This window comes from Diutina rugosa, assembly GCF_008704595.1.
Source record: "Diutina rugosa strain CBS 613 chromosome Unknown scaffold88_size28847, whole genome shotgun sequence".
NCBI lineage: Eukaryota > Fungi > Ascomycota > Pichiomycetes > Serinales > Debaryomycetaceae > Diutina > Diutina rugosa.
In genome coordinates, this window is record NW_022995156.1 from 308 (window position 1) to 13507 (window position 13200).

The 13200-nt window shown below is 54.0% G+C and overlaps 8 protein-coding genes across 8 annotated transcripts; 4 read left to right on the forward strand and 4 right to left on the reverse strand. All coding sequences in view use genetic code 12, as the record gives it.

Moving 5' to 3' along the window:
- Nucleotides 1-277: 277 nt before the first annotated feature.
- Nucleotides 278-1201, reverse strand: DIURU_003649 (uncharacterized protein; the record flags this gene model as incomplete). Its single annotated transcript, XM_034156434.1, has 1 exon — nt 278-1201. One exon carries the CDS (start codon nt 1199-1201, stop codon nt 278-280), a length of 924 nt encoding a protein of 307 aa, XP_034011541.1.
- A 626-nt stretch (nt 1202-1827) lies between these two features.
- Nucleotides 1828-2691, reverse strand: RAM2 (bifunctional protein farnesyltransferase/protein geranylgeranyltransferase; the record flags this gene model as incomplete). Its single annotated transcript, XM_034156436.1, has 1 exon — nt 1828-2691. The coding sequence occupies one exon, from the start codon at nt 2689-2691 to the stop codon at nt 1828-1830; it is 864 nt and encodes a 287-aa protein (XP_034011542.1).
- Nucleotides 2692-3525: 834 nt separating this feature from the next.
- On the forward strand, nt 3526-4647 carry DIURU_003651 (uncharacterized protein; the record flags this gene model as incomplete). The annotated part of the gene is made up of 1 exon (XM_034156437.1): nt 3526-4647. One exon carries the CDS (start codon nt 3526-3528, stop codon nt 4645-4647), a length of 1122 nt encoding a protein of 373 aa, XP_034011543.1.
- A 1059-nt stretch (nt 4648-5706) lies between these two features.
- On the reverse strand, nt 5707-7068 carry YTM1 (Ytm1p; the record flags this gene model as incomplete). The annotated part of the gene is made up of 1 exon (XM_034156438.1): nt 5707-7068. One exon carries the CDS (start codon nt 7066-7068, stop codon nt 5707-5709), a length of 1362 nt encoding a protein of 453 aa, XP_034011544.1.
- A 1122-nt stretch (nt 7069-8190) lies between these two features.
- GUA1 (GMP synthase (glutamine-hydrolyzing)) lies at nt 8191-9768 on the forward strand (the record flags this gene model as incomplete). Its single annotated transcript, XM_034156439.1, has 1 exon — nt 8191-9768. The coding sequence occupies one exon, from the start codon at nt 8191-8193 to the stop codon at nt 9766-9768; it is 1578 nt and encodes a 525-aa protein (XP_034011545.1).
- Nucleotides 9769-10061: 293 nt separating this feature from the next.
- On the forward strand, nt 10062-11351 carry DDI1 (Ddi1p; the record flags this gene model as incomplete). Its single annotated transcript, XM_034156440.1, has 1 exon — nt 10062-11351. The coding sequence occupies one exon, from the start codon at nt 10062-10064 to the stop codon at nt 11349-11351; it is 1290 nt and encodes a 429-aa protein (XP_034011546.1).
- Nucleotides 11352-11439: 88 nt separating this feature from the next.
- DIURU_003655 (uncharacterized protein) lies at nt 11440-12072 on the reverse strand (the record flags this gene model as incomplete). The annotated part of the gene is made up of 1 exon (XM_034156441.1): nt 11440-12072. The coding sequence occupies one exon, from the start codon at nt 12070-12072 to the stop codon at nt 11440-11442; it is 633 nt and encodes a 210-aa protein (XP_034011547.1).
- An 84-nt stretch (nt 12073-12156) lies between these two features.
- Nucleotides 12157-12882, forward strand: DIURU_003656 (uncharacterized protein; the record flags this gene model as incomplete). The annotated part of the gene is made up of 1 exon (XM_034156442.1): nt 12157-12882. One exon carries the CDS (start codon nt 12157-12159, stop codon nt 12880-12882), a length of 726 nt encoding a protein of 241 aa, XP_034011548.1.
- Between the last annotated feature and the right edge of the window lie 318 nt (nt 12883-13200).

The window sequence follows — 13200 nt, forward strand, 5'->3', positions numbered from 1 at the left end:
CTACAACACCACCGCAATACACACACAGCGCCACCGTACACACAACAACACGGCGCCACCCAAGGGATGTGTATCGCACTACAGAGGCTTAGGAGATTAGTTTTGGTCGTGGCATTTTTTTGGGGGAGGCTGGCCAGCCTGCGGGCTCGCTTCCCCCGAGGTCTATAAACGGGTGTCGGGGTGTGGGTACAAGTGACGTGGCTATACCCAAAGGAATTCGTAACGTAGTAGATGGGGGGTTGTTTCTCTCCAATGTGGAGAGATATGAATGAATAAGTTAGTGGGCGTCGATGTACGACACGCCGAACTCGCGGTTGAGGCGCTCCTCGATCTGGATGAGCTTGGTGTCGATCTGGCACAAGCTCAGCTCGTGTTGGATTTGCAAGTTGTCCAAGTCGTTCAGGGTGCACCACCCCAGCAGGGAGAGCCGCTGGTGGGTGGCGTCGTAGGCGTCGGTGATCTGGCGGCGCTGGCCCAGCAAGTACGCCGTGTACTCCATGAGCTCCTCGACGGTGGTCAAGTCGGCGACCAGGCGCGCCCGCCGCTGGGTGAAGTACAGCTGCTCGATCAGCAGCACGTTGAGCTTCAGCGACAGCAAGTTGTCCAGCAAGGTGATCACCGGCAGCGTCAACGGCGGCGTCAACGGCGTCGCCACCAGCGCCGCCCGCGTGCGCAACACGTTCAGCAACAGCAGTGTCAGCGAGTGGGGCAGGTGTTTCGGCAGCCGGGGAATCAGATGGCGACTGCTTGAGAGCGATGCCAGGCGCAGTGCCCGCGCCAGCAGCGTCAGTGGCGCCACCAGCGTCGCCGCCGTTGCCACCGCACCCGCCTGGTCATCCAGACACACCAGCGTAACACTAGCGGCAGCCCCAGGAGGAGGCAGAGATTCGTGGCTCGGCAGCTTCAGCCCCAGGTCATTGCGCTTGGTGGGGGTCAAGCTGAGCTTGCGGATGCCCTGCTTCAACAGCTTAAGCCGCAGCGGCTTAGGCATCGGCTGGGCGATCTCCTTAGGCACGAAATATTGGTGGTCGACCAACAGAGGCGAGTCCAAGTGGTATTCGGCAAACAGCTCTTCCACCACCACCGGGAACAAATCATCGTCGCTCGGGGTCGGGGGTTTGGCGAGCAGCGCCGTCTCCAGCAGCACCACCAGATTTCGGTTGGCGGGGAGCGGGGGGAGGAGTTCTTCGTCGCCGTTCATCACTGGGTATAATGATGACGGTTCGGAGGGCTAACGGTTTGCGCCCCCTGGTGTGTCGCCGCTATATATATATTTTCCCCATTGGCATCTGCACTGCGCTCGTGTGGATTCCGGTATTTTTTTCCCAGGCGCTGCACGCGCACTGCGAAGGGATGGGGGAGGGCGACCAAAAACGGGGAGCCCCCTAAGGTGAGGTTTTTTTTTTCAGCGGTGGCACATCAAAGATTTTTTTTTTTTTCGTCACTACCGCTTATGTGCAGGGGCGCGCCCGTCGGCATTTTCTATCGCACGCAAATTAAACGTTCCCGCGGCGGTGCCAGACGGTCGTACGGTCACCGGTTACGGCGCCCCGGCCGCTAGGGGGCATTCATCCCCCAATTCCTTTCGGGACTAACGACGAAAGCAGCCAAGCGGGTCTCTCGCCAATCACAAGAGCCTACGTTCACAATTTTAGGTAATCGTTTAGTTACTAAGTGGTACCCTAACCGGTTCCGCTGCTAGCGCTAGCTGCACGGAGAATTCCGTGATGTGCGGTGCGAGATGAGCGGTGGCCCGCTGCGATGACCCTGTAGCCGCCACCGATGGCTGCCGCCGGTGGCGCTGACGCCACTGCCTAAATGTAAGCACTAACATGGCTGGCTCAACGCAGCCCAGTAGTGTCTCCGGATCGGATCGACCTCTGCAAGACGCAGGTAATAACTCGGGTCGTGTTCAGCCAACACCTCCAACGCCGGAAGCAGCACGTCGCGATAGCCGTCAGCCAACTGGTGGAGCGGTCGCAGCGAGCACTGGGCGCCGTACTTGCGGTAGATGCCCCGCAAGTAGTTCCAGCTCAGCGGGTTCTGGGGACACTGGGCGATCGCCTTTTCCGTATAATCTATCTCTCGCCGCACCACATCATCGCTAATGGCGCCGCCCATGCTGAACACCACCAGGTAACGGTGTGACCACGCCAGGTTGTTTCTGAGGTCCTGGGCAAGCATTGACAGCACCCACTCGAGCTCTTCAGGCGTATCGAGCTTAAACCGTCGCACGAGCCACCACCGGTACAGCCATACGTGGTGGTTCTTGCAATCAGCGTCGAGCATGGCGCTGATCAACGGAAGCTCGCGCTTGGCGCTGAACTCGCCGCCGTCTTTCGTCGCGTGCTCAATCAACAACTGGCGGTAGTTCCAGATCTGGTAGTTTTTCTCGTTGTCGAGGGCGATCTGCTCACACCACTCGAGCTCGTCCACGATCAGCTTGTTAAGCCCCTTGACGAGGTCAAACCGGTAGATCCACACCAGGTAGTGCAGCGCAAGCTGGTCAAGCACCTGCTCGGTGAGCCAGAGCGCCCGCTCGCTGATCTCGTGGCGGTTCATGAGCGCCAATAGCGTCCCCACCTCCGCCCGGTACTCGTCGCTGTACATGATATTGCACACTGGCAGCGCATCTAGCGGCTGAGGGGTGACGTCGTCAAACGAATAGGGCGATTCCTCTTCCAGCGACATTCAAATTGGTAGTAGTAGTGATAGTGCTTCTTTTGGTAGCCTGCGATTTTATGGCGACACGGCGCGGGGGTGTGGGTCTGATCCTAGGGCGATTGTCGCTGCCTAACTGAGACCGTGCGGCGCCCGCACACACCCTCGCAGCGCTTAGGAGATACCAGATACCTAAGCCCAGTTAACAAAGCCTCTCTGCCCCCCTACGGCTATCCCTCTACGGCCACAGTAATATCGAGGAGTGAAGTGTCTGCTTGGAGTAGTAATCTGCTGATCTCCGATTAGTTAATCAAGCCGTAAACCAATGACAAACAAACCACTGCCGTACAGCTACACGGGTACCCCTGCTGCAATTGGCTGCCGCCCACATCACGGCAACATTCGTCGGGAACGTGCGTAGCCAAACAATTACTCGTCGTCAAAGTTTTGGTGCCATTTGTACGTCCCGCTTTGCCGGGGTTGACAGAGGCACATATCAATGAGGCCACGGCTGCGTCGTCAAAACAAACAATCGAGGAAGCGTATACCCTAGCGAAACACCTCCCCAACCAAAGTTTCAGGAACTGACTTCAGTAATTGAATCATACTAAATTGAATTAGATCAAGCCCATCCTTTTGTGTACTATTAGTGTGGCAAATGGTTTACTTTGTGATGGTGTGGGTGGCGCGCTACGCCGAGCGATCGGGAACGTCCGCGCCGCCCTCCTACCGACTTCGTGAATGGACACGGCCCGTAGCCTTCTGCGGAGTCTCGGAGCCATTGCTGTGGTCTACCTCGCCCTTCAGGCACTACTCCCCAAGTCTCAGATCCCGTTACTTGTTTCGGTGTTCCTCGCCACCAACATGTTTCTGAGATCGCTGGTGTTTCGCTCGATCATCAACCCTCACACCAAGCCCGTTGAGGGTGTGGGTAACAGCTTCTTCAAAGCGTTACCGGGTACCCGTCAGCGAGAGCTTTTGAGTGCGTTAAAGCTGCTCCAGCTGTACCACGCCGCTCAGAAGTCCGCCAGCGAACGGCGCCGTAAGTTGTTCAAAATGATGACCTGGCGCCAGCAGCAGTTGTGCAATGACGTTGGCTACTCAAATAAGCTCAATAAGCTTGACCAACTATCGAAAGTGAACCAGCAATTCCTCGATGGCGTCACTCAATTCGCCTTTGACCGCTACGACTTAACCCACGCCGACTTGGGTAAAGGCGCGACCGACTCGTCGGTGCTGGGGCTGAACTACCGCGTGATCGAGACCCTCGGCCACTTCGCCCGTGACTGGCTGAGCTCAGACGAGATCAGGCCTCTCATCGATTACATCCAGGGGCAGCTCGCAACAATTATCCCGAAAGACGAGCAGGCCGACACCTGCGTGATCGTGCCGGGGCTGGGTCTAGGCCGGATCGCCCACGAAATCGCAAGGCTGGGCGACTACCAGGTGCATGCGGTCGAGTTTCTGGGGTTGATGCATTTGTGTCACGCCTACATCTACCTGGGGGCCGACGCCGCCCCCATTTACCCCTACATCCACACGTGTTCTAACTTCACCAGCACCGACGCCCACTACCGCCACGTCGACGTAGTGCCGCAGCTGCCGCCGCCGAACCTTGAGCTCGATATGAGCGACTTCCGCTTCTTTGAGCTTGGAAAACCGTACAAAAACGTCGTGGTGGTGCTGGCGTTCTTCATCGACACCGCCGAGAACCTCATGGACTACTTTGACGCCATCACCAAGCTCACGGCGCCGCCAGCCAAGGGGTTTTGGATCAATATCGGCCCATTGAAGTACGGTCTGAGCCCGCAAGTGGAGCTCAACGCCGAGGAGATCGAACAGGTCCGGCACAAACTCGGGTGGCACGATCTCGACTACCGCAACGACGTCACAGACACCGTGGGCTACATCACCGACAAGCAGCTGATGTGGCAGGGGTACTATGGCACCACCCGGTGGACGCTGGCGCGACAACCGCGGCGCTGATGCATAGATTCCTATAGGGTTCCACACGTGAGCTTTCCTAACACTATAAATCACATACACAAAGTGTACCCACATTTTAAGGTTATACCCCTGATCCTCTCACCACCAATCGGAATCCCTCGCACTCGACGAGCAACACTAAGGCCTCTCGCCGACAAGGTTTAGGCACTGGGCAGTAGGTTAGGATTCTTGCTCAGTTGCCATGGCTACTACTACCAAAAACGTTTACTGCAGTGCACACCACATTGAGAGCCTCGGTTCCAACTCGTTTAAGATTCCCACGGAATGTTGGCTGTACCGAAGCGCACCATGGAAGCCTTCCACCGGTGAGCGAAGGTCGTTTCCAGCTGTGCTTTGCTTTTGTTAAGATTAGCTTTTTCACCCGCAAAGCAGTTTCGCCGATACCGCCTTACGTCATAGTAAGGTACATGTGAGACCCTCGCCTCACAACCCTCACCCAAATATTTTCCAACGGTGTCCGAGCAAGGAAGAAAGTGTCGGGGAGCCCCCCCCCCTGCCTCAGCCGTGGCCCCAGTCAGCCCACTTTTCCCACTGGTATCGGTGTTGTCGTTTGTGATTGTGTCGGACACCACTCCACCTCCACTTGACACTGTTGTTCGGCGACACACAGAGGAAATGCCGACTCGCAGCCACTCGGCAGCGAGCAGCAGGGTACAGGATCGATGACAATAGCCAAAGTTAGGCGGTGTACAGCGTTAGAGGATCTAAAGCATACGGCGTGGAGGGCGGGGCGAGGCGGGTCTGGCCTGGTCTATCACTAAGACCAGCGGCACCGGGAGAAATTGCCGCCGGGGTTTGTGCAGTACCCCATGCACGCCGGTTTATGTGTCACTTACTAGCAGAAAAAGCCGAGACCCAGGGCTACTGGGTGCCAATGGCAACAGCCACCGACAGCGTATCTCTCGGGTCGACCTGTGGTGGCCACGGCCAGGAAATAAAGTTAAAATGCCAAAAGCCAAGGCGAAGATGAATGATGTAATATTATACAGGAATATAGCATGCTGACGTCTACACCTCTTAGTATCCCCCCTCTTAAATCTATTTGGCAATATCGGTGCCCTTGTTGATCTGGAGCTTCTTGTCCAGCCCCCCCAGCACGATCCCCACCACGGGATCCCACGCCACCCCAAACAACTTGGGCTTCGTGTCGGCGCCCTCTCTGGTGATGGTGTACAACGGCTTTTCCCCGCGTACGTCCCACACCTTAACGGTGCCGTCATGAGACGCACTCAGGAACAAGTTGGCGTTGTCGGGCGACGCCGCCAACGACACCACGAAGTTGGTGTGGCCGACAAGCCGTTTCAGCGTCGCTTCCTCGGCCCGCGGGTCCAGCAAGTTGATGTGTCTCGCCAGCGACCCCGTCGCCAAGAGACTGGGCCCAGCTAACGGCAACACCAGCAAAAGCGAGTACCCCGTCTGCTTGGTGTCGACACACTTGCCGGTGTACAAGTCCCACGTCTTGATGGTGTGGTCCTGGGACACCGAGTACGCCACCAGCGCGTCGCGGGCGTCAAAAGCCACCCCTTCGACTTGCTGGGTGTGGCCGTCTAGCACCAGCAACGGGGCCCGGCGCCGTAAGGTGGCGTCCTGCACCGCCATTTTCCGCCGCTTCTTCAGCGCCAGCAGCAAGTACTTGTCCTCGTCGGCGTGGACGTTGATCGCCGCCATCTGCAGCTGGATCGTCAGCCACACCGCCACCGTGTTGTCGTAGGCACCCAGGATGATACGGTTCGACCCCTGGTGGACGTCAAGCGTCACCACCGGCGCCTTGTGTCCCTCTAAGATCGCGTAGGTCTTGCCCAACTCTGCATCTTCGTCGTCGTCCACCGCCACCGGCTCAGCACCACTCTTCCACAATCTCACCTGTCTGTCGTTACCTGCCAGCACCACTCTCGTCGACGACACCCACTTCACCGCCTTCACCGGAGCCAGGTGGCCGACGAACTGTCTCTCCACTTGGCCCAGAGCATTATATGTGCGGACAATGCCGTCGTAGCAACCGGATAAGATCTTAGCATCAGTGATGGGAACTTGCGACGAAGTGGCGGCTACCAGCTGAGGGTTAATCACGTCAACTGAGCTCACCCAGTCCTCGTTATTAAACAGACCGAGGAACGACGGCGGCAACACCGCCCGGGTATATTCGACGTTGAGGAACGCTTCCAGCGATAACCCGTTCTGGACAAGGTACTCGTCAATCAGCGTCCGCAACAACTGGCCATCGATTAAAAAGTCAAAGGGGATGGGGGCCTCGGTGTCTTTCTCTAATAAGTGGTTGACGACCTCAGACAACCCGTACCGTTTAAGCAGCACCGGCACGTAGAGCGGGGCGTCGGAGACGTGCAACGACTCGTCCTCCTCCTTCGTGAACAACCGGATCTTCACTTGAGCGGCGTCCATGGCTGGCAGTGGTATTATCGGGATGGAGTTGGGGTGTAAACGGTGCGATGAGCATCGGCTTCGCGCAAACACTATCGCAGGAAAATTGTGTAAATGCTACTGTCAGGATTCGAACATACATTCCTATAGATGATCAACGACATATTTAAACAACTGGAGCCGTCGACTATCTTTGTGGGCATTGAACCGAAACAGATGGCGTTGCGGAGTGATCTCCGTCACTTGGGTGCGGCGTCGCCACTTGCGGGGCGGCAGCGGCCGGTTTGATCTGCCGAGTGCTCGGCGTAATTGAGACTTGAGCCGCGACCACTGGCGTCGGCGAGAAGCGTACGGAGGAGGTAATGACCGCATTTGAAATATCAGCAGAGAAGTCTACCTTGAGTTATATAGTTGGTTGAGTCTCCTGTAATTTCTCAAGCGGAGAGTCACTCATTTGACGCCACGAATATTACTTGCCTCCAGCTTATCACTGATACCTCTAATCAGGTAGTTTCAGAAAAGCATACGAGTAGCCTTGCAAATTAATAATGTCTCTACAACTATCATTGATTATTGTTTTACACTTCCTCAAACGAGACACCTGCATCCGAAAAAGTATATTATAACGAGAGGAGAGAATAAGATCCCTTCACATCTGCATCAAAGTTGAAGTACGGTTGGTACGAGATGATGACGCCGAGGCTACAACTTTATTCAGCAACAACACACAGGGGGAAGTTAGTATGCATAATACCCTAATGGCAGGTTATCGCCACTACAATTGTAGACCTCGATGCGATAATACGAAAAAGAGATGCATCTCACAACATCTTCAGCTGACCCTTGATTTGTTAGCTTATGATCGTCGATAGATTTCATAATACAGACGGTGGTGTGGGCTGGCTACGAGCTACTATTGACATGTGGTCAGGTCTTACTATTCCACGTTCTCTTCATCGCCATATACCTTCTGTGTAAGGCGGGCTGGCGATGCATCGGTTCAGCCTTACAATTTCTTGATTTCGCAGCCGGGTGCACTGGTGACTCCGAGTTCACCCGAGTCAAGTCATCACAATCCGTCCAAATGCGACACCCGCGCGCAGGGAAATTTCTCTGCTCATCGAAACCATATCCCCGACCCCCATGCCCTCGGTTGAAGAAGTCGCCTCGAAGTTCGACACCATCTTGGTGCTCGACTTTGGTCTGCAATACTCCCACTTGATCACGAGAAGATTGCGTGAGTTCAATGTCTACGCCGAAATGTTGCCCTGCACCCAAAAGATTGCTGAGCTCAAGTTCAAGCCCACCGGTGTCATTCTTTCCGGTGGTCCTTACTCGGTGTACGCTGACGATGCCCCCCACGTCGACCACGACGTGTTCAAGTTGGGCGTTCCCATTATGGGGATCTGCTACGGGATGCAGGAGTTGGCCTGGATCAACGGTAAGGGTGTTGCCCGGGGCGACAAGCGCGAGTACGGTCCCGCCACCTTGCAAATCAAGGACGCCAACTGCCCCTTGTTTGAAGGCATGACCAATTCGACCGTGTGGATGTCGCACGGCGACAAGTTGCACGACTTGCCCAAGGGGTACGAGATCGTCGCCGTTTCCGACAACTCGCCCTACTGTGCCATTTACAACAAGACCGACAACATCTACGGGATCCAGTTCCACCCCGAAGTCACTCACTCGGTCGAGGGGAAGACGTTGTTGAGAAACTTCGCCATCAACATCTGCCACGCTAAGAACGACTGGTCGATGGAGAACTTTGTCGACACGGAAATCCAACGGGTGCGGGCGCTTGTCGGCCCCACTGCCGAAGTCATCGGTGCCGTGTCCGGTGGTGTTGACTCCACCGTCGCCGCCAAGATCATGAAGGAGGCCATTGGCGACAGATTCCACGCCATCTATGTCGACAACGGGGTGATGAGATTGAACGAAACCGAACAGGTGAAGAAGACCCTCGACGAAGGTTTGGGGATCAACTTGGTTGTCGTCGACGCCTCGGAAAGATTCTTGGGCAAGCTCAAGGGCGTCACCGACCCTGAGAAGAAGCGGAAGATCATCGGTAACGAGTTCATCCACGTGTTCGAAGAAGAGGCCGCCAAGATCCAACCCAAGGACGGCTCGGAAATTGAATTCCTCTTGCAAGGTACTCTCTACCCCGATGTCATTGAACTGATCTCGTTCAAGGGCCCTTCGCAAACCATCAAGACCCACCACAACGTCGGTGGTCTTTTGGACAACATGAAGCTCAAGTTGATCGAACCTCTCCGTGAATTGTTCAAGGACGAAGTGCGCCACTTGGGTGAGCTCTTGGGCGTTCCCGAGGACTTGGTGTGGAGACACCCCTTCCCCGGTCCCGGTTTGGCCATCAGAGTGTTGGGCGAAGTCACCGCCGCCCAAGTGAAGATTGCTCGTGAGGCCGACGCCATCTTCATCCAGGAAATTAAGGACGCCGGTTTGTACCGTCAAATCTCGCAAGCGTTCGCCGCGTTGTTGCCGGTGAAGTCGGTGGGTGTCATGGGTGACCAACGTACCTACGAACAAGTGATCGCTTTGAGAGCCATTGAGACCGTCGACTTCATGACCGCCGACTGGTTTGTGTTTGACGCCGCCTTCCTCAAGCGGGTGGCGCTGAGAATCGTCAACGAAGTCGACGGCGTCGCCAGAGTCACCTACGACATCACCTCGAAGCCTCCCGCCACCGTCGAATGGGAATAGGTTTGGTAGATAGAGAGACATTATGATTGATTTTATAAACACCTGATTGCAGCGGAAATCATCTTCTCGCAGACCAATAGGCAAACGGCGTACGTAATTAACCTTCATCTTTAATGGAAGCAATGCAAGGAAGCAAATTTTGGGTTTTGTTCCGATCTTACAACTACCCTAGAATCGTAATGATGTCCGGTCTTATCTGCAGTACAGAATCTCGGAGGCATTAAGTTTACGCCACCGCCACTCAACCCCACATATATATAATCCCTCAGACACTCGTTCGGAAACCCAACAATATGAGATTCGCTGTGGTTCACCAAGGCGACGTGATCCCCGTGGAAGTCCCCGATCAGCTCACTTTGGCTGATTTCAAGGCCTACTTGGAAGCGGAAACTAGCGTTGGCCCGCAACACCAAAAGCTCGTCAAGGACGGCAACGAGATCAATGGCGACGATAAGCTGCTTTCGGAAGTGGGGCTAGTTGATGGCGACATGGTTCAATTACTCAATACCGCTGCCCCAGCTGCTACCGCTGCTGCTAGCAGACCTCCAGCGCCAGCGCCTCGTCCGGGCCAAGTGCCGGCGTCGATTATCGAGAGCCAACGTCAGCAGATCCTTAATACCCCTCAATTGAGAGAACAGATCATCCGTCAGCAACCGGAAATGGAAGCGGTGTTGCAGGACCCCGTCCGATTCCGCCAAGTGATGGAACAGACGTTTGCTCATATGGGCCAAATGGGCGGTGGTGGCGTGGAGAACCTGGCTGAGTACCAGCGGCTCATGCAAAACCCTGACGATCCTGAACTGCAGAAGCGGATCATGGAACTCATTCAACAGGAGGCTATCGATGAAAACTATCGCCTCGCTTACGAAATCACACCTGAGGCTTTCACTCATGTCAACATGCTTTACATTGAGCTTACCATTAAAGGCCACAAGATCCAAGCGTTCGTTGATCTGGGGGCTCAGGTTACCTGTATCTCGCCGAAGTTGGCTCAGAAAGTGGGTATTGATCGGCTCATTGACAAACGGATGGTTGCGGAAATCCAAGGTGTGGGAAGACAAACCCTGGGAGGACGTATTCACTCCGTTCCCATTACTGTGGGTGACAGCAAGATCGAACTTCCGTGCTCATTCACTGTGATCGATACCAATGTCGACTTGTTGTTTGGCTTGGACATGTTGAGACGGCATCGGGCCATTATCGATTTGGAGCAAGACAAGTTAATTCTTGCTAACGGCACCGTCGAAGCTCGGTTCTTGTCTGAAGGCGAGATTGTCAACAACCCATTCAGCCCGAAGGGCCCTGATCAGGCACCAGCATCCGCCATAAATCCCACTCCAGCAGTCACCAATACTCCTGCTGCCACCACTTCTGCTCAGCCAGCGACCAAATCTACTACGACACCCGCTGCTCCTTCATCCCATGCGACGCAAGCATCGCACTTACGAAGAGACGAATACACTCCCAGCGATGCTGAGATCCAGCAACTTGTCAACATTGGTTTCTCTCCGCCTCAAGCGAGACAAGCATTGATTGCTTGCAACGGCAATGTTGAGTTAGCGGCTTCGATGCTCTTTAATTAATTGATTAATTAATTGATAAACGTCATTCCCTAATTATGTATGCGTATATATATATCCAGCCGGGGCGATTTGAAGGGGTCCCGGGGCCCTACTTCTTCTTGCCTTTCTTATTATGGTTAGGCTTATTCACCTTATTCTGCTGTTTACCTTTCTGCGGTTTCAGCTTAGCATTGTTCAGCTTAGCATTTTGCTGCTTACCCTTAGTCTGGGGCTTCTCCTCTGACTTAGCCTCTGTTGTCAGTTCCAGAGCCTCCTTAGACTCAGTAGATGATGATTCTTTCTCGTCGAAATTACCGGTGCTGATCGCCGGTTGGGCTAACAGCAGCGGCGCCAGTTCGCCACCCTTGACACCCAAAGCTTGTTCGATGTATTCCTTAGCCTGTTGCTGGCGCTTCTTGTCGGCTTCTTCTTCCAGCTCTTGTTGAGTAGCGATTTGTTTAGCCCGTTTCATGTAGCCCTGGATCCTCTGAAGCTCAGCCTTGATTGGGTGGGCATCGGTGTCCACTCCCTGAGCCTTCAACTGACTGAACACCACCGAAATCAACGTGTAGGTATAGTTATTGAGGGTGTTGATCTTGCCCAACACTTCCTCCTTCAGGTGGCCGTAGGCTGCCAACAGCTCATCGAGCAGCTTGGCCACCATCGGCTGCACTGCCCCTTCAAGCTCATCGATGCTGTGATTGAGGCCGGCAATGTACTTGACGATGTCGCTGGCGTCCATGGTCGCTCGCAAGGTATTGGAGATGAGCCCGATGCGCAGAGGCTGCGAAAAGTCCGACTGAACCTGACTCTCGAATACACTGCCATGGTACGAACAAATCGGGAGATCTTAACTGGGGGGAAGAAGTATAAGGACAAGGCGCAGCTGAAGCACCGGGTGGAGGAGGTGGTGTTTGACCGTGACCTGCGGAAGGAGTACTTGACCGGGTTCCACAAGCGGAAGCTTGAAAGAAAGAAGAAGGCCCAGAACTTCATCAAGGAACAGGAACGGCTCGAGCGGATCAGGGAGCGGAAAGAGGCTCGTGAGGAACGCAAAAAGGACCTTGAGACCCAGCTCAAGCTGTTCAATGATACCATGAAACGGATTAACGATATTAATGACCTCAGCGATGACGAAAACAACAACGAAGAGTGGGGAGGGTTTGACGAAGCTAAAGGTGACGATGATGAAGATGATGATGATGAAGAAAACCCTAAGGACACTTTAGTCACTAAACAAGTATACGTTCGTGAAGATGATGGGCCTACTGACGCCATTATTGACGATGAGACTACCGTTGAAGTGGAACCGATGGAGAACCCGGTGATTAAACAGATGCAGGAAATCCAACAATTGGCTAAGGCCAACAACGTCGACTTGAAGCGGCTGGAGGAAGTATTGGAGGATAGCATTAAGAAGGCTAAGCAGGTAGCGGTGATCAGCGGCGTGGCTAAGCCGAAACCCAAGCTGAAAAAGAAGTTCCGCTACTTGACCAAGTCTGAGCGTCGGGCGAATAACCGCAAGATTAAGGAGAAGAAGTTTAAGAAGTAATTATTGGCATAGTTTATATAATAATGGAATCACGGGTTATGATTCGGGACTAGTAAGAAAAGAGATTGAGTAAATTATGGATTAAGCGATTGAACAGCGATTTCAATCAACCCTGATATTCTACATGATTTATCTCGAATAATGAAGCGCTCAACTTTGTTTTTACTGGAGAATTACAATTTTAAAAAATTTACGAAAAGACACTGCTAATATTTTTGTTGGAGATACTATCAGAGATACGATGCTATTCGCAACCACTGCTTGAAGTCATTTTCGCTTGTCGCCTATCAATTCAAACATTTAGTAGTTTCTCTTATC